A 20,422-nucleotide genomic window follows, 5' to 3' on the forward strand; every position below is an offset into this window, starting at 1 on the left:
GTGGTCCCAACATGCCAGCATTGCATAGCTGTTGATCCCGCAGAAATACTGTGTTGTTCGTGCCCTCTTGCCTCCCCCCACACCTCTGATGCTTTCTGCATGCATACAGGAGGAGCGCCTTCTTGCTGGAGCTGTCCGCTTCTGTCGTGTCGCTGTGGTTGGGGAGCAGCAGGTTTGCTGCTGGCTAGCTCTTTGAGGTTTCTGCTGTGCTCAGTGCTGTATTTGTCTCTCAGTTCTTAGCTTGGTAATGTTTTGCCTTTGCTTGCCGCAGAAGGCATAAACAAGCCTGTCAAAAGCCTTGTTTAGCACGCAGATTCTGTGGGGGTGGCTGGCAGCCTGAGACCCTAAAATAGATCCAGCAATGAACTGAATGGCTCAAAACCCTGAGAATTTAATTCGATCTTTCTCGTTGCCTTAAATATTGGGACTGAATGAGGATTTCTCTAACAGAACAGAAGGTGAACATGTTGGTATGTGACAGTAATAGAGGAAGGGTCCAGACCTGCTGTCACTGAGACAGTCTTCTGCGATCAGAAGCTAATCTTGGCCGCCACGAGGCGGGTTTTGTGCTGTAAATCCAAGTACCTGAGTGCTGTGTGCTCTGATTTCACAGCATGCCGGGGGTTGCTCTGAAATTTACCTGGTTCCCGCTGTGGGATGCTCACCGTAGGAAAAAGCCAGAGTCACCATTCATGGCTTAGCTTCTGCTTTGTGCTAGCTTTGCAAAGGAAGAAGAAAAGAAGCCGCAAAATCACGAGCGGGTTATTTCTCTCTTTTCTTTCCCCCCCTCCCTTTTCTCTTGTAGCACTATGCAGTTTGTAATATCATAGCTGGGTTTTGCAGTTGTGGTGGTGTGAAGGTAACAATGATTTGGCTTCGAAGTGCCGTAACAGCTGCAGAATTCATTGGAGCTTAGAAGCCTGTGAGTTATAGCTGTGATGCCATTTACAGCTTTTATGGAAAAGCTCTTAAATTTGTGAAACGTGTTACTTTTTGAAGTGCATTATATTTGTAATTTGAATTCTCTAAAATTGTCTCTGTGAAAAAATAGCTTTGAAAATCCCCCTCTCCCCGCTAAAAATACAGAGAACTCCGAACAGGCGTGGAAGTGAGTCTCTTAAATTGAGTGATAGAACACACAGATGGATTTGTAAGTGCTAAAATGTCAATTAGTGCACTTAAAAGCTTAATGGTTGTCTTTGATGTGCTTCTAATATCTTCTGTAAAGTTTGAATGTTGCCATTGATCAGGGAGGGAGGAAGGAGGAGGGAACTGAAGGCAAAACAAATACAACGGCCTGCCCAGGGAGGTGGTGGAGTCACTGTCCCTGGAGGTGTTCAGGAGATGGTGCAGATGTGGCACTGAGGAACATGGGTTCGTGGGCACGGTGGGGATGGGTTGGCGGTTGGATTAGGTTGGATGAGGTGATCATAGAGGTCTATGATTGTATGATTCTGTGACTCACGGAGCTGAGGACTTGTTCTGTACCATGAGGTGCTCACCACAACACAGGCGGGGGGCATGACCATGTCATCGTAGTGTAAGTTCTCACGCAGGTCTAGAGTAGGAAGCTCTGCTAGTTGGTTTAATAATAAAGGGAGGAGATCATGGAAAGGTCACAACTTGGTTATGTTGTTCCTTATCAGCACAACGTAGATCCTGTTGTTATGAAACACCTGTGTATTCAAAAAACATTCTGTACAATCAGGAAAATCTGCTATATCTATCAGATTTTTCTTTTCCTTTTTCTCTTCTTCGTCCCCAAAAAGCCTCCCAGCTGCTCATAATCCTGTTGTAACTATTCAGGGGACACGTCGCGTGGCCTCACAAATCTTACAGTTACCAGGAGCTGTCAGCTCTTCTTGCTATATATTGTAGCCAGAACTGAAATCTGCACACAGCAGAGCAGTGTACTTGAGCCTAAATCTGATTGAAGTTCTTTGGCTTCAGTGCCCCAAGCAATCAGCTGCAAGTTCAGTTCCAGGTAACGTCCTTTACCCTCCTTTAGCACTGATTATTCAGAAAAATGCTTTGCAGTCCTTCTAGGGAGCTACTCTGCGTGCATTCATCTGACTTGTTACTGAGTGATTGCCTCGTGGAGCGAAGGCTTTTTTTTATTATTTGCTTTGCAGCACTCCTAAAACACTATCATTTGTTTGCTGAGGGGTATTTTGGGAGTCAAATGCACGTAATACTGAAGGATGAGCTTGGGAAAACTTGAGAGAGCAGGTTATCTTCTATTATATTGCTTATCTTTGTGCAGAAGAATGCTGGTGTAACTGAACTGACCTGAAAATACATGGAGCTTGTATCTACTCTCCTCGTGCCTTCTTTAATTGGCTTCCGAGTGAAGAGTGCAGGTTTAGCTTACATCTCTCAGCTTTAAAGGATATTCTGCCAGTTGGGACTGTAAACAAGGGCGAAAGGTGCCTGATAAATATCTCAGTTTTGAGTAGTACATCAAGCAAAGTGAACGTGTCTTGCTCTTAGCCCAATACCTGCCTGTCTGTCCCAGGAGCCTCTGTCGATAGAACTGATTTTTTCTCCATCCAGTTGCGTAAAATTGATTGAGTTCAGGCAGGTGTGCAGATCAGGCCTCAATATCCTAAGATTTCCCAGCAGTAATTCAGCACGGTTGTCCCTGTCATTACTCCTTCCGACCTTTCAGACGCTGTGAGATGCCAAAAATTAGGTCTCTTTAACTTAAAATTCTTGTAGAAATAATGAAAGCAAAGTTGGCTTTCTTTCTTTTGTACTACCTCAACACTATTTTGGCTTGCAGCAGTGGTGAGTGTTTTTCAAGTCAAGGATCAGCCTTTCTGTTTGAGGACAGGAAAAGGTCTTAAGATAATTAGTGGTATGCAGCAAGATTGGATTAGCCGTATTAAAGTTCATATCCGTAGGTCTTATTACCAAATGTTTAAATGGCAAAACATCGTTTTTTATTGGACTGTATTGATATGGTTGCAAACTGGAACTCAAACACCTTATAAAAATATGAACTGAATCAAAATGAAATTAATTAGAATATATTTGAATTTAATTATCTTGAGCTGCCGAATACTCTTTGTGCATACTGGGTTTTATATATGTATCTGAAGTGTGCTTGGTAGAGAGTTTTAATTAGAATTGGAGATAGATTATTTGGAATGTGAAATTTATATGTATAAATTTTTTTAACTAGAAACATGATGGTTTTTTTAGAGCTCCCTCCCATTCCTCACTTCTTTCATTCTCTCTTCCTAATAAGCTGCTGCTATTTTCATATTAATACCAGATCCTTAAAGAGAAAATCCTGCTGTGGTTCGTGATCTTTTGCAGCATGATCAGAATTGCCAGATCAACAGCTGCAGGAGCCTTCTAACTTTGCGTTTAATAGCTTGTACCCTCTGTTGTTCAACTGTACCACTTAACCATAGAAGTATGGGGATGTGGACATCGCCATGCATGTGGCTGTCTTGACTACTGTCTGAGATGTCAGACATGCCAGGGCTCCAAGAGTTGACTTGGAAGCTGCCCAGGAGATCTTTCTAAAGGCTCGATTGGTAGCCAGAAGCCCAGGCTGTCAGAGTTGTGTTATGCAGTAAATTGTTTTTTCTTAGCAGAAGTTTCTAATCCAATTGCAGCTGCAGTTTTTTCTTAATCTGTAATCAAAGAGAAGTATGCATTATTTCATGGCGTTTCAGGAAGTTAAGGTATGCCATATGAGTGTTGCCCCCTCGGATTTGTTTGCATGGTTTTCCTTTTAGGCCTGCCCTCACCTACACGGGAAACGATGCTTAAATTATTTTGGATGATACTTGGGTGGCGTGTGTTTATGTACAGCATACCCTTTTGAAGATGGTTAAGCTTTGTTTAAGAGAATGCCCAATAAGGAACCTATTTATCAAATCAGAGCTTTTGTTCGAGCTTATTTATTTATTTATTTATTTATGGTTACAAGCAGTAGTCAAAGGGATCATACCGTTTCAGGCTTAGATATAGCTGAAACACTGCAAGCTGTGTCCCTATAACAGAAATACCCTTCATGTATTCTTTGACTACCCTAGCAGAAATACCTGGTCTCCACTTCAACAGCACGGGAGAAGGCAGCACGGTTCATCCGAAGGCAGTCAAGTCTTTTAGGTCTACAACACTACAGAAGGGATTGCTGCTGAAGGGAGCCATCGTACTTTCCCTATACACCAGAAGTTGCTCCTATGTGGCCACATAGTTAGCAGAGGGGGAGCTCTTTTGGCTGAAAACAATCATTTTTCTTGTCTTTGGGGTGAGATTTTGACACTTCCCACAGTCAAGTTGGCCAAATGGCCGCATAAGAGCTGGCATTGGCATTGCACTCTGTTTGGGGACAGGGTGACTTTGCTTATGCCGATGACAAAATCTGCAGCCCATGTACAAGCAATACGTGGTACCATCCGACCTCCCATCCAGTGCTCTGCCACCTTTCACAACTTGCTTGTGCACGCTGCCAGTTCTCAGCAGAGCTCGAAATGCCCGCTCTCAGGGTGCCAGATGACTGAGCAGCTTCCCGGTGCTGCTGCCAGTAAGAGATGATTCAAGGTGAAGTTCTGCTCTGAGATGATAAATCAGGCAACTTTCAATCTGGCTTTACTCCCTATTTGTTTGGGCACAGTGTTTTCTTTTTCTTTCTTTTTTTTTTTTTTTCTTTCAAGTGTTTATCTTGGCAGACCAACAAGGGAAGCAGTTGATGTCTTGTAAGCTTTCACTAGTTTCATATTGAGTAGTAGATTGCTAGAGATGCCGACACACAGCTGAGGTCTCTGAGTTTATGTAAAAGAACCAATTAGCACACAAACCCGGTGTGTCTAAATATTCTATTTTCAGACCTAAGGTGAAGTTGGGAATTGTTTTTTGTGTCTCAATTCTGGGAGGCTGTGTTAAGCCACTGCTGGGTTGTGTTTGGGAAGAAAATACTGGCTGCGTGTTTTCTACTCTCATGTGTTCTTGCAGGAGCAGGTTGAAGCAAACTGGGCTCAAAAACGCCCTAGGCCTTTAGTGACCCAAAAAACAGAGCGTTTCTCTTCCATGCTGCTCTTGATCTAAAAGGAGGAGATGGGATCCCCAGTGCGGCAGGAGCTGCAAATTTGCGCTAAGCAGCGGAGACTGCAGGGGATGAAAGCTGCAGAAGGAGTGCAGAAGTTGGAAGATGAGAAGCTTCTGTTTTCCTTCGCCGTATTAACATCAGTTCTGCTAGTCAGGAGCTATAATGTAGTACGAGTTTTTTGGGGAATTTGTTTGGAAGTACTAGGAAAAAAGTCGCTATAATTATCAGATGCACTTAATACTCTAACAGAACCATTAATAAAGAAAATTTCCCCTTTCCTCATGTTAGCTAGCACATTTTTAAAACATGACCTATTTTCCTAAAGTAGACAGAACAGATTACATTTTCCAGAAGGCATGAGTCACTGTGCTATAAAGTCTCCAAGCTGTATCAATCTTCATCAACTCAAGCCATTCATGAGGTTTTATTTTTTTCTCACTGAATATAAGCAGTTTGTTTTAAACGAGAAACTGCTACATCCTCTCTGGATAGTTAAACTTGATTAAAAGGTTAAATATTAAGTAGGTGTGAACTTTATTCGGAGAGGAAGGGGGAGTGGGAGGACCTTGATAGTAAGCGGAAGGCTGCGTGGATGCTGCTCAGGATGTGTATGGGGATATCCAGTTTGCAAGGTGCTGTCCTTGGCTATAAGAAGTTGAAGCTGCATGATAGCTGCCAGAAGGAGTAGAAAATCTTTATTTATTCAGCTTCATTTGAATAAATTAGAATCTGATTTCAAATTGTTGTCCTGAAAGCTCGGGATTTTCAATTAGGAAGTTTCTGCTGTCTGGTCCTTGCAGGTTGCATGGGGAGAGAGCTGGCATCTCTGAGCCACAGCAGGGGATTTCCTCTGCCAGCCCAATGGGAGCAGCATGTTCAGGATGATCAAAAGGCTGATACGACCTTACGACAGCACAGAGACCTGTGCCAGCGCAACAGGGGAAGTCTGCGTGCTGCTTGAGTAGTAAGACTTTGCACTTTCTCAGGAGGTTCACCCTATGCCGTGTGTGCGTAGAGGAAGCGGGCTCAGTAAATGAATAAGCGTGCTAATCGCTCTCAGTGGTGGTAACTTGCCTGGGACTGCATGGGCCATCTCTTTCAGTCTTGGAAGTCATATCGAGGTTTTCCACTTATTTCTCTTAGGTCTGGCATTCTTGTAGAGAAAAACAGGTCTAGCTGTTTTCCATTGATAATATGCAGCCAAAAGGCAAAATCTGTTGCAGGTCTTGAATACAGTAAACAAACATTTCCATTTTGGTCCTTCAACTGCAAAGTAATTTATATGATCTCTGAAAAATGTGTTGTCTGTTTTTCATGCAGGAGACGGATTTTCATTTTGTTGCTAACTAAACACAGGGAAAAAAAGACACCAACCCTTTGAAATCGTTTTCCCTCAAAAATATCCTTGAGGAAAGGATAGAAGCTTGTGGTTTATTTTTCCCATTGCTTCAAAATGACCTTCTTACATCTGCAGGAAAAACTCTCGGGGGGCTGCTGAACCATGAAGGCATATTCATTTAGGGCACTGGGTGCCACAGTGATTTGGACTGAGCATTGGCTACGGTGCTGGAAAAAAAAAAAAAGAGGGGGTTGTGTTTTGTTATTTTGCTTTCTGTAGCCTGGCAAGAGGAATGGGGTCAGGAGATGCATGCTTGGGAAAGACCCAAAGAGGGAGCTGGAAATACGCCAGCCACTCTGAGTCACAGCACACATACTCATAAGTATCTTTGTACCTTACAAAGTCCTGACTTTTCAAATAAAGCCATCACTGCTGTTAAAGTATTTACATAAAGTAAAACAAATAGCTTTGAGTGCTGCCTGCATTCTCTCTTGTTCCAGCCATACTTTTACCCTGTGAACTGTGACTCCTGTTTGCTTAAGGCAAGGCTGGGCCAGGCTGAGGAATGTGATATCTGGTGATGAATGAACGGAGAAACCCGAGTCATGAGTCTGCGTGCACTTGGGATGCTCACTGCGGAGTAGAGCAGCACGAGGCCTGCCTTCTGCTTCTGCCTGCTTTGGGGGGGATTTCGTGTCAGAAATAGGAAGGCCACGTGAGCAAGCTGTAGAGCTGTGCTGCAGTGAGCGGGCACCGAGCTGTAGGTGAAGGGTGGGAGATGTGGGTGGTGGTTCGATTTCATTACGGATATAGACACAAATATATGTTTGTATATATATTTGTATATATATGCATGCAAATATATACAGTTGTATATCAATGTGTATTACGTATTTTTATGCAGTTATGTTTATGCATGTGTTATATATTAATACATATATGTGCATTGTAGCACATCTATATATTAACATATAAGTATCGTGTATAAAACATTATATATATTTAGACTATGTGTAGTGAAACCACACGTAGATCTCTTCCCAAGTGAGGAGTGTGTAGAGCTGATGTTCTGCACGCACTACACCTGAAGCTGTAGAGCTGGAGGCAAGCTGCCAGCCAGGCTGGGCAGAGAGGGCTTCCCACTATCTGCGACGTGGAGCCCTCTGCACAACTGTACCATGCAGGTGCATGGAGGCTGTGCTCGTGTCCGTCCCCTGGCAGTGAACTTGCTGACCTCTGACTTGGCTGACCTGCCAGATGAAGTTCAGATATAAATGTATGACATGCTGTTTCCTTGAAATGGCATAACAGAGAAGGTGGCATGACTGATTTTTTAGCAGTTTCAAGGAAATGACGGAGTTCGTTTTTTTTAATTCTGCCCTGGGGTTGCTTTTTTCAGTCCCTCGTTGTTTTCTTCCATTATTTTTTTTATACCAAGCCTATGAGCTAATCTTGCTACCAGACCGGGAGGCAGAAACAATCTAGGCTGACCTTCCACACTGCAAAGGCTCTGAGCTTGCAGTGATGAACGCTCTGTTTAAGTTGTTATTCAGTGCTTTTTTGGGTCTGAGTCAATAACGGACAATCCATTAGTTCCCCATAAGCTGTTTCAATGGCTAATTACTTGCACAGTTGAGGAAATTGTTCTCTAATTCCAACTTAAATTTTTCTGAATTCGAGTTCCAGCTGTTGGACATCACTGTACTCCTCTCTGCCAGCCTCAAGAGCCATCTATTATCAAATTTCTGCTCCCCTGGAAATGTTTAAAGGCAGCGATCGAGTCAGTCTCTTTGGGGATTGGTGGTTTTCTCTTTTTCGTTTGATTTTTATTTTTATTTTTGAGAAACTACACAGATTAAATTGCTCAGGGCTTTCACCGGAGGGTATTTGTGAGCAGCTCTGGGTGTGCACACGCCTCGTTGCTGCGGTGAGGCGACTCTCCAAGCTGAGTGTGGGAGCGCGGAGCGAGGCACGGTGCGGCTCTCCCTCGGCGGCATGGCGAGGAAGGGATGTTCTGACCCATGTAATTATGGTTAAAAGTGTCGGGAGCCAGAGCTGCTTCCCTGCAAGAACCCAGCTGGGCGCCGAGTCAGCTGCTCTCCGGCTTGTGGCTGCTTTTGTGCTGCACGCTAGAGGGGAGATGCAGTCGATGATTGTGAAAGATTTTTATTGCTCCTACATATGGAGCCACATGAATGTGGGCATTGGCACCAGTTTAGCCTCTTATTTTGCTGACCTTGGATAACACGGTGTTGGAGGGCTTGAGGCCTTTTATGCAAGGCGGGCGACGGGAATGAGGACAGCCCACAACAAAGCGATGGCAATTGCAGCCTTGGCACAAGTGGGCTCTGATGTGGAGGGCCTCCTCTGTAAGCAGTTCTGTTGAGACTGCTGCTGGTACAGATGTGGTCATGAGGCCGATATGATTCTGCCTGATGTGCACTTCATTCATTAGGGGCGCTGTGAAATGTTGCTCTGTCACTTCAGGGGTTGCCAGAAGAGGCCTTTGTGCTGTCCCCTGGGACCTGCTCATTCCCTGGTGATGCTGTGGCCCTCCTGCAGCAGGGCTGGGGCCTTGAACTGACACAACAAGGACGTCTCAGTAGCACTGTCCCTCTGAAAACAGGGCTGTATGCTGTCCTTTCACACATACAGTATGTTGCTTGTGAAGGGGAGGTGACCTCAAGCCATTTACTGCAGCATTTCAAGGAGGTGGTGGCCTTCAGACTGTAAGGCCTCTTCTGTGTGGTGATCATCTCCTTACCTACAGAGCAGCAGCTGCAACCAGTATATCCCAGGGACCTGGCTGTGCCCTGTGAAGGTTGCTCATCCCTGCTGCCACCTGGCACCAAGTGCCTGGAGATCTTCCAAGTCCTGTCAGCAGATCTCACCCTGCTGCCATTAAACTAACACACACCAGTACCACATGTTCTTTGCAGCGAGCTTTGGCATAATGAAGGGCACTTAAGTGGGATTCATTGCTCAATGCATTTCTGTTCTTTTTGCTGCTGTATTTTGAGCAGGAATGAAGGGCTAGGGGAATCAGGAGCCAATGGTTGTTTTGGTGCGACTTCCAGGTTGCTGGGGAATGCTCCCAGAGAGAGGGGAAGTTGGGTGGTGACGGACGTCCCATTTTGGGGTGGGCCTGGTGTTTCATGAACCTTGGCCTGAAGGAGACTGAAAAAAGGCAACACATCTTCCAGTACAACATACATTAGCTGGAGTTGAGAATTACATACCCATACATACTTTGTATGCCTGGCTTAAAGTGCATAAAAACAAATGGTGAGGGGTGTGCTGCCTCATGTAGGGCTCTGTGTACCTCATGTCGGCCTCAGATTAATGGCCAGAGTGTGTCCTTGTCCTCTTGTTTACTGACCCTCTGTATAAAGAATTTCCACAAATACAGCTGAAGGGTGAGAGACGTCCTCAGGCTTGTGTCTGTAATGTGGACAAATAAATGCCATAGATGCCCACGAGTATTTCTGAACAGAGCAGTTTCCTTAGGGATTCAATTAGTTACCTCATGATCTGTTGTAAAAACAGAAACGCGTGAAGCCCAGCCAGGCCCTGCCAGGAAGATTTCCCTTCCTGGTTTACTTACAGTATGTTCTGGTCTACGGGAACATAAATGTTGTTTCTTGGGTGATTTCTGTTAAAATCAGGCAAGCTGTGGCCATCTGTATCATTTGTTCGGGTGAGGTTTAAAGTAGCGTTGGCAGCAAAATCGTGAACCGAAGTTGTTTGTAAAAACCACTGTTGACAAAACAACTGGAAGTACTAGCCCTTCTAAAATGCTTGCCTTCTAAAATGCTTCTTTTTTCTCCTTTGCCGTGGATGTTCAGTTACAGAGATTGCTTTCTTGGCTTGGAGGTCCCTGCGTGCTGAAGCTCTCTGGGCACAGCTCAGCGCTGTTCAGAGCGTAGTAGCTGGTCCGTAGTGTGAAAGGCGAATTGCACTGCCAAAATGCTAACTGCTTTGCTGCAGTCATTGTTTTGGCTTTTTTATTTTTTTTCTTTTCTTTTTTTTTTACCGAGTCATTTGTCATTCAGCTGGGGGGAAAAATGGTTTTGATCACAGCTCAGCAGCTGAATGCCAGTATCTTACTGGAGGAGTAAAGGAAAAACTACTGGTGGACACACTAAACTAAGCTTAGTTTTTAAGTTGTTTGCGTTGGTCTCTTCTTTATCACATAGGATGGTGTAAACTCTCATGCCTCCTGGTGTGAGTGTTGAGGTTTTCCTGTGCAGTGTGGCCACGTGCCATGGTGTGCGTACCTGAACAAGTCCTCTCTGGAAGTGTTATTTTTTTTTTGCTTGGCAGTCACGTAGCCTGTGGGAAATTCAAGAACAGAAATGCTCAAATAATGACTTTAAAGACCCCGAGACAATAATAATAAGGCTTATGAAAATGTGATATACATTATTATTATTTTTAAGATGCACCTGATTTCACTTATGTCTTTATATCAATTCGCTGACTTAATTTATTTGAATGCTAAAGGCTTTAGGGAAATGCTTTTCCAGGGAATTAATCTTTTAACTAAAGCAAATACTAACTATGACATATGCTAGTATTCCTTTTGACAATATAGCATTTGTCTTCTAAAAATGAAGTAGAAAACACATGCCCCATGGGCCAAATTCCACTTTACTTTATGCTACGATAAATTCAGAACAACTTCATTGTTATCAACGACACTGTAATTCTGCAATAAATACAAATCACTTAAGCAGAGAACTGATAATGTAATATCAGTATGTAAAATCCTGAGCCAAGAGGCAAAAACCAAGGCCAAAATGGCAATAAGAAAGGCTGGTTCACAGAACTTTGCACTGTTTGATGCAATATTTGATTTACTTTAAAGATTTGGATTTTTTTTTTTTTTTTTGCCTTGTTTTCATTGTCCGAGAGAGCAATTCCTGGCTGTTCAAATTTCTCCACAAGGCAGAAAGATTCATTTTGAGAATTCTAATGAATAAGTTTTTACCTGCTGTCTAACACCTGGCAGATAGCTACTGCTGTTTGTAGGATAAGGGATTAGAGGGACTGATGGTCTCATTTGATGATAATGGTTATCTGTTAGTGCTTCTTGAGGTTAGATTGCATTTTGCTGCTCAGTATTTTTTTCAACTTTTTTTTTTTTAACCATTTTTCTAACTCTGGGCTTTTGGGTGGTGTTTGTTGTTTTCGTTACTTGTTGTTTCAGATACATACAATTAACGTCTCCCTTTCTGTTTCCATCTTCTTCAGGATGACAGCGATGGGATTCCCTGGTCAGAGGAGAGGGTGGTGCGGAAGGTCCTTTATTTATCTCTGAAGGAGTTCAAGAACGCACAGAAGCGGCAACATGGTGATGGCATTAGTGGAAGCCTGAAGGCAGTGAACGGTAAGCTGTCTCCCTGGTACCCTTGCAAGGACTCGGTTGTTTCAAATGCAGCTCCTTTGCTGTAGCAAGGAAGGAGACCAGTGCACCATCTTGCGTGCGCTGTGTCCTTTCAAAACACAAAGAAGAGCTCATTTCTAAAGTGCTTAAAATGCCCAATGGGAACAATCCATGTGTTTCTGTTTCTGGTGAACTGTTGTAGATAGGGATAAGGGTGGAGGGTAGGTGTTGAACTGGAGGCCTGAGCAAAGCTGTTCTGTAGAAGAGGAGGCTTTTCTGATCTGTCTGATCAGTGATGTGCTTTGTAGGTTAACAGAAAAGCTATCAAGGTAAAGGTAACTGATTTCTTACAAATGCAGTGAAAATCTGCGAGGAGATAAATGAGAACTGTCTGAATCTGTTATGTTGGTGAAGGACAGACAGACAGAATGTACTTGTTCAGTGTCATTCAAGTGGAAGAAACTGGCTAACCAGGACCTGCAACTCTGGAGCGGGCTTGGTTCAGGCCCTCAGTTGCCCAAAGGTGAAGTAGCATGGAACCTGTGTAAAAAGATGTAGGGGACTGAGGGCAAACATGCTGAGACATTGGATTCCCATAGTTAAGTTCTTCAGGGAGTTTAAAGGTTTTTAAAAGAGATGCAGACAAAGCTACATGATAAGGACTTGAAGGGAGTTCAGTTTTGTTTATGTCATCCTTTGACATTGACCGGAGGTGGCAAAGGAGTTAGGATGATTACTGTCACTGTTGTTGTTTGTCATTATTATCACTTGTTTCTTATCCCCCTTCCCTATGGTAGCCTAGAGGTGAACCTAAGTACGTCTCTTGCAGATTTGCTCACTGTCACAGGACCCTTTCTGAAAAGGCTTTGTCATGCTAGCTTGAGCCTTCAAAGCGATGAGTAGCAGGATTCAGATTTCTGGGCAGGCTTACTGTTCTCTCTTCACTCTCAAGAGCTTATTTGCTTCTTTATGGAAGTTTATAGCAATTCCTTTTAAGCATGTGCATAACTATACATGTGCTAATGCATTACAGAAGCAGCTGGGTGCTTACTTGTTAGGTTATTCGTATTTATATGTAGCTTGTGTTTTTGACACGGTGAGTCAAATTTCACTGCATTTTCACTGAGCCTTATTGCTGACAAGGCAAAAACCTAGGGGAATGGCTGGAGAACTGCAGACAACACAATAAAGTTACTGTATTGCGTAAGCAATTGTGAACTCCTTAATGTGATTAAAGATGACCTCAGACTTCTGAGTTCAGTAATGATATCAAATACTGATCTGATGGGAAGGGGCATCTAGCTTTAGCAGCAAGCGATTAATAAGCTTGGAGGTGTACACAAAACAGTGCTGCCTTTTTTTTCCCTCCAACACCTCTGCATCATTGATCTTCTGTCAAACACAATTTCTCTTGGAAAGTTTCTTCTTCCATTGTGGGGATTTTGTTTAGTCAAAGGAAAAAGTCTAAAGGCGTGAAGCACAGTAATTGTGTGTTAGGAGGCTTTGATGGTGTGCCAGGTTACAGGATGACTGAGGTTTTTGTGGTGTCTAGTTTCTCCAAAGGCAGCGGAGATGAAAAGTGAGTTGGCTAGGGATGCTGTGTGAATGCAGGTACCAGCCATGGAATATGCCACAGGCTTTCTCTGGCAATGGCATGGCTCCTGACTTCAGAGCTTGCCTCTGGTGTTAAGAATTGTATTGCTGGGTGCTTTTTCTCCTTCACAAGAATAGGTGATCAGTTCTGTGGGGGTTTTGGCTTGCTTACTTATTTACTGATTTTGAGTTAGAATTACACTCTGTTGTATTCCTTCTGTTTGTTACATGGTGCTTTAAATGTCCTGTCTCAGCACTGCTCTATTTCAACAGTACTGTCTAAAGGCTCTATTTGTCCAATAGTGTTTAGAAGAACGTGTCGCCATATAGAAGAAACCTTTGCAAAAAGGAGGAGTATTGACACGGTGCAATGACATTAAGAAAATCTATTAAAACATGAAGTTTGCTCATTATATCTTTTAAGGAAGCATTAACTGTATAATTTCAAATCCACAGGTCTTTATGGATAGTGAAAAAAATAGGTCATCCTAAAAATATACCAGACTGTTTTGAATTTTGGAAAACATAATATTTTAAAGATTAGCTTTAGATCCATGACTTTATACTGTTAGAGTTTTAAAAAAGCATTTATTGATTATGTTCACTGTTCCAATATGAATATTGCAACCAGTGTTTGTAGTGCATTTATCCAAAAGATAATATTGCAGTTACGTGCATCTCTTTATTAATGTTCAGCACCCACAGCTCTGCTGGGAGGAACAAAAAATCCTAGCTGAAATGTAAAGGTGTTCTGTGCCTCCTGCTGTGGTGTAACCCCGACAGGCAGCTCAGCTCCACACAGCTTCTCAATCACTCTCCCCACATGGGGTGGGTGAGAGAATCAGAAATGCAAAAGAGTGAGAACTCGTGGGTTGAGATAAAGTCAGTTTACTAGGTGAAGCAAAAGCTGCATGCCAAGCAAAACGAGGAGTTCATTTGCTGCTTCCCATCAGCAGGCAGACGTTCAGCCACATCATGCATAATGGTTTCTTGGGAAGATGAATGCCATCACTTTGGACATCCCCACTCCCCTTCCTCTTCCTTCACCCTTGTAAAGGCGAGGGTTGCATCCATTTTAGGGTTTGTGTTGCACAACTCTGTCACTGTCCCTAGTGAACGTTAAAGGGTATTGCTCCTTCCGTTGCTGGAAATTGAATAGATCACCTTCCAGTACCTGGCACACCTAACCAATTCCTAGAGTAGAAAGGACAGCCCTGAGAGTAGTTCAAGCTGTCTGAGCTCCTTGCTGGAGGTAGAAGTGTAGGTTGGTCTCCTGTTTTTCTGAGAGCTCAGAGGACTGCAACATTTGCAAAACAACTGTATAGTAAGATTTGATCTTGGTGCTGCCATCTGTAGTGCAGAGAGAGTTTTTTTTTTCTTCCTGGTTTTATAACTGTCATTCCCTTCTACTTATTTACGAGCTTGCAATCTGTAGGTTTTTTTCCTTAGAAAGTACTGACTTTTGGCAATAGAGGAAGATAAGATATGCACTATCCTCTTGCAACTGTTGTCTTTAAGTACTTTCTATGGCTTCAGAGCATCTGAAGTTGCATAAATGTGCTACAGTAGTTGTTTGCTGGTGTTCTCCAACAGTTCATGCAAATTCAGCTGCTGAACTTGCATGAACGTTATTATCAGAATATTTCAGCTGGTTAGTTCAGTAGTACACCTAATGATATGGCAACCAGAACAGTGGTGCTTTTCTTATTCATAGCATGAAAAGCGAGTTCAGCTTAAGTGTTGTAAGAGGTTGAACCCATTAACGGGAGTTTTCTCTGTGCTGAAATTTCTGCATGCTCTAAGGGACCAGTGGTGGCACAGGGACAACTTCCATGCCTCTCTGAACAATACCAATTAATAAAATAAAACGGAAGAATTCAAATGAGTTCTGGAGACTAACTGTATTATAGTGCCATGGCTGTCTCCACCTTGCAATTAAAGATATCTGTTATCCTGAAAGCAGTCTTGCACGATGGTTTTGTTTGGGAGGGTGGTGAAGAACAGAGTTGGGGATATCCTTACTCCTACCTTTCCTTTGCATACCCTTTTCACTTGAGGATTATTTCTTATATGTTTGTCCTGCTAGTTATTTTTCCATGTTTTTATCCTGTGTTCTTTACTTTTGGGCTTTTGTTGGTTGGTTGGCTTTTTTTACCCAGCCCCCCAGCCAGAAGGATTTCAGAGAAAGAGCAGGGGTGTTTATGGCTCTTCTAACAGTGTATGTATTGCTGCATGTTTATGTTGGCTGTAGGTACCCACAGAGTATAGAATGACACTCCACAGTATGCCTGTGTTTGCTACATTCTCCTCCAGCATGTGGGAATATAAAATCCAAAGGGGATGCCTCTGTAAGTTGTCAGGAAACCCTTTGTAGTCCTAAGTGGGATGCTGGAGTTCTGATTATGGAAACAGGGTTGCCTACTGGAAAACCTATGGGGACCTCTTTACTGATTTTGATTATTGCTGACTGTCATTTGCGTTAGGATTTTAAGAACAGGGATTGGTGTTTGGAATGGTGATATCAATTTTCAGAGATCCTCATCTAAGAGGTAAGCTAATTCCCCTGGGAAATAGCTTTCTTGTGTAGCTTAGGATGAGAAATAAGGCTGAGCATGGGGTGGGAGGTGGGAAAACCCACACACAATAAAAGCTGTTATTATTGGTTGCATTCTGTTAATGAGAATTAAACCAGTACGTCAAAAGAGTGCATCATAAAGGAAATTTTTATGACAGAGATCTTAAATTTTGTTTTTAGAAAGTAGTGGTAAAGAAGAATTTTGTGATCCAAAAGTGCTGGCTTTTCATAAATGAAAAAAGTGCAGAAGTTTGTGTGTTTGTTTAAGGTGGTTAGTAATTCTACAGAAATGACAAACTAGACAATAGAATTATTCAAGCATATAGTGCATTGACAGTAGCTATACAAAAGGTGTCACGACGATTTCCAAACATGCCAACTAGGTTAAATGTGTGGCAAACATAAGCCTGTTGGGAAATTGAATATATGTGAGGAAGTATTTTGGTTCAAGGCAGAAGTCTTGCACACCTAATAAATCAAGAATTGATGAGTCAGAATATGTAATATTTCTATTCTAACATTCTTCACCTTACATTTAGTCTTCTTAAAGTCATTTTTTCATTTGTGTAGGTTCTTAAGCAGTGAAGAAACTTCATGCGGTCTTTTAACAGAGGTTGTATTTGGTCCACAGTTGGCTGTGGTGTCCATTCTTTCCTTGTGCTGCTCTGTTCCTGTCCTGAACCGCTTCCACACAAATGCCAAGGCAACTTTTGCTATAAGTTGTTCCCTCCACTGAAGAGCTGAAATGTGTCAGCACAGAGAACTGGGAGCCTCTGAGGCAACACATTCCCATGTCTGGGGATACCCATCCCACGACCACCACGCTGACCGGAGCAGGGAGCTGTGCTACTTGGAAGTGGCTGTGTTTGTGTTTGACGTGTCTACTTTCAAGTGTTTTCATATTCACTGCCCCAAGGTTTTCAGCTATGCTCCCCAGTGGGCTGTGTTTTTAAAAAAGAAAGTAGCCCTTGTCCTTCATTCTAATGATTCAGATACAGTAACTTCATCTCTCTTATTTTTGAAAGCTTCAATTAAATACTGGAAGAAGGTTTTACGCTAATGTTTGTCTAGGGAGCTTTTCACTCCATCAGTGATATGAAATTGCATTTGTTGACAGTAGGTAATGTCTGTCTGTCTCCCTCCTAAGCTTTAGTAGAAGATTGTACGTGTGCCAAGGACCCTTGTCAGTATAAGTGGATTTTTAAAATGCATTTACAGAAGCAGAAATACCTCCTTCAGTCTCACAATATTTTCCCTTTACATTCGGAGTAAGCGGCCTGCTTGGCTAGTTTTAAACTGCGATTAAATATAGATGTTTTCAACTAAAAGGTTCAGAAAATAAGCATTTGAGCAGATTTGTCATGGCACTCAACGTCACATTCACTTTGGTGCTTGCTGGCAAGTGCATTTAAAGATTAACAAATAAATAACAGGATGTTGGGGCTGGGCTCCGTTGAAAATTTCCAAATATCTCTTCCTTTCTTTGTTTTTAGAACAGAATTTGTTCTTGAGCCTGCCAGGGTCTTGCTTGTTCATTAGCTGACGCAGGCTCTTTTTGCCTTTTCCATCATCACCACTTAGAAAAGTTCTGCAGGCCAAATTACACCCTCCATAATCTCTGCCCAATTTGATTACGTCCAAATGGTGCTCCCATCTTAATTCAATTTCTGTATTTCTCAGGACTGCCAGAACATTTTCTCTTGCAGGACACCTGCCATCCCTTTTCTCCCTCAGATAAGAGGTGGATATTTTTCTAATAGGGAAAACAGCAGAATTGCATAATTAATTTCCTTAAAATGTCTTTTCACTACCACTAAAAGGAGTTGCTATTGCCCCCGAGTGTATTTCTAGTCAAAAGTAATTTTAAAAATAATTTTGCCTCTCTGCATATTGTTAATTGTAGGTAGTGGAAGATTTTCTTTTACAAGCAATGAATTATCCACAGAAGAGCATACATAGTCTGCAGGAGGCTGAGTTATTGTAGGCCTAAAATAAATAAGGTGAGGAAAAGGATCTGAAGTGGTTGGTGGGTGTAAGAGCTGCTGATCTTCCTTTCACTCACTGTCTTATGCTGGTTCTGTTGCTTGTCTGCTCATGCAGTGAACTTCATTCAACACATTAAAGCGTCCATGAAATAAAACTTTGCCTTAACCTCAACCAGGGGACAGCAACTTTATTTTCCTTGATTCAGGGTTGTTTCTGCATAGCTGCTGCCTTGGATTTATTGTTTGTATCAGCAGTACAGGGAGCACCCTTGAGTGCAGACAAGCAAAATGCTTAATTCTGTTTTCTGCAGCTATAAAATTGGCAGCCTAAACCTGGACCATGGCACCTTTTTGTCAGGCATATACGGCCAAAAGGATGGTGATTTTTCAAATACCTAGTAGAATTGGCAGTCATGTCAAAAGGTGGACCTTCTGTCAGTCCTCATTCGCATGTTTTCTAAGTGAGTGAGGCATTACTTTGACAATAATATTGTCTGTACATTTTTGTAGCAAGGTATGCATTGGGTTTTGGCTTACTCCAGTTGTCTGGGGAGAAATGTTTGGCAAAATATACATAAGTTGCTGGAAAATTCAAAGTGGCTTGGTACTTTCTATGGTGAGATGCAGTGCTTTGTACTGAAAACCAACCATTCCTCCAGTTATCCGATATGGAAGTTTAAACAAACTTGACTGCTTTTATTATTGGATGACATTAGATGAATTTTCTATTGGAATGTTGAAAATCAGAGAGATCTACTTGAGAACATTATCCTTCAAACTCTGGCAGCCTGGGGTGGATGAAGAAGCATGCTGGTGACATGCTGGGATGAGAAATGATGATGCCGGAGGCTTTCTCCAGCTGTTGAGCTGCATTGAGAGGTGATAAAGAGGTAGCTTGTGGTTTACATAGGAATCAAAACAAAATTAAGCAGCTGTTAAAAGTAATGTAAACGATGGAGTTCCATAGCGAGACTCGTCTGGTTGTCAAAAGGGTTGGAAAATTCTTTGTGTGAAATTTGGACACAAAGTGGAGATGAAGGCAGTGATACAATGGTACGCTCAGAAGAAGTGAGGAGAGTGCTTCTCTGTTTAGCAGCCATGGTTGTCAGGAGGCACAGGAGTGGGGAGAAGGATGCTTCAGGTTTTTCTATCTGATAGCCAGTGTTTATCAGTAGTGTTATTTTAGTGTTTATTAAAACTGCAGTGGAGAAAAATGTCTGCAGATTGGAGCCCTTAGCTGCTGTTGTAAAGAGGGTTTAAATTTCACTACCCGTGTAGTTGTTCTGTTGCCCATGACTGGCAGAAAGAAACCACGCACTGAATAACCAGTGCTTTTAATTTGAAGGACAGACAACAAGGGATATAACCAGTAAGGCAACAGAGGGAAAAAAAAAAAAGTCAGTCATTGAGACAGCATGCTCTATTTCATTAAGAAAATAGCGACACAGTGGAAAATAACCTAAAAGTGGAGAGGAGTTTCAGTCAGTCAGTAGTTTTAAAAGAAAAAGCAGAGATTAGTGACAGCTGGCTGTGAGTGCTGATGGGTGCTGCAGTCTTTCCCACAAGTTGCCAGACACAGCTGGCAGAGCACCTAATCGTGGCTTCAGACACCGTCCATGATGTGTGTTTGTGGGCTCTGACTTGTAACAAGAAAGGGCCGCCGGTGGAAATGGATTTGGAGCAAACAGAGCTATTCAGTAGATCGATGCTGAATTCTTTTTGGGTGTCATCAGCCCACGCTCAAACGTGTCATTTCTGCTGTGAAAAGCTCGAAAATCTGTCTCCGTTTTAAGCAACAGAACCAGGAATTAGTCACCTTCATTTTACTGCTCAGAGCAACCTCTGAGATTGGTGCGCATCCTGAGCCCAAGCCTACGCGTTTTGGTTTGGTTTTGATGGAATCTTTTAGATTGTAAGGTCTCCAGGAAGGTGTTCTGAAATAACTGCTGCCTTTCGATAACTGGTGGTGGTGGTGAGAGGTTGATCACACAGCAGATACTTCCCAGTGTTTGAGGGTAAATGTTTTCTAGAAAATAAATAGAGCTTAGCACGCATACTATTCAGTCGTAGCAGATCGCTCCACATCGTAATAAATGCGCATACATTTTTCACTTATCTCTTTTTGTGTCTGACTAGCACAGATTTGTTACAGGCAGTTAATGTGCTGTTGTATCCAGAATTAGATGAATAAACATTTTCAATAATCTGCCTTTCATGTCCATTATTGCTCATTTTAAATGACTTTAATGCTGTGAGGGGGGTGTCCATCCATAACTGCAGCGTACCAGCCCTGTACTTCGGTGGCAGGGGATGACAGTGACAAGCCAGGCCAGACCTCACAGACTGAGCTGACAAACACTGGTACATTCCAAGGGGTAGTTTGCTCCAAGAGGCTCTTCACTCTCACCCATCCTGTTTGCTTCCCTCACAAGACCATTAAGTGAGTGCTGCAGTCACAGTCGGGATGTTTTAGATCTGT

The 20,422-nt window shown here is 42.6% G+C and overlaps 1 protein-coding gene across 3 annotated transcripts in view; it reads left to right on the plus strand.

Annotated features, from left to right (window-relative positions):
* JARID2 (jumonji and AT-rich interaction domain containing 2) overlaps positions 1–20,422 on the plus strand; it is a 206,418-nt gene that overhangs the window by 75,712 nt on the left and 110,284 nt on the right. For all 3 annotated transcript variants that reach the window (XM_046924133.1, NM_001012862.2, XM_046924134.1), the window contains exon 2: positions 11,658–11,793. Coding sequence is in view for 1 of the 3 variants with exons in the window: in NM_001012862.2 (NP_001012880.2) it covers positions 11,658–11,793 (136 nt within the window). In the remaining 2 variants the exon portion in view is untranslated. The remainder of the gene's footprint in view (positions 1–11,657; positions 11,794–20,422) is intronic.

Source organism: Gallus gallus, chromosome 2, assembly GCF_016699485.2.
Source record: "Gallus gallus isolate bGalGal1 chromosome 2, bGalGal1.mat.broiler.GRCg7b, whole genome shotgun sequence".
In the NCBI taxonomy this organism is placed as follows: domain Eukaryota; kingdom Metazoa; phylum Chordata; class Aves; order Galliformes; family Phasianidae; genus Gallus; species Gallus gallus.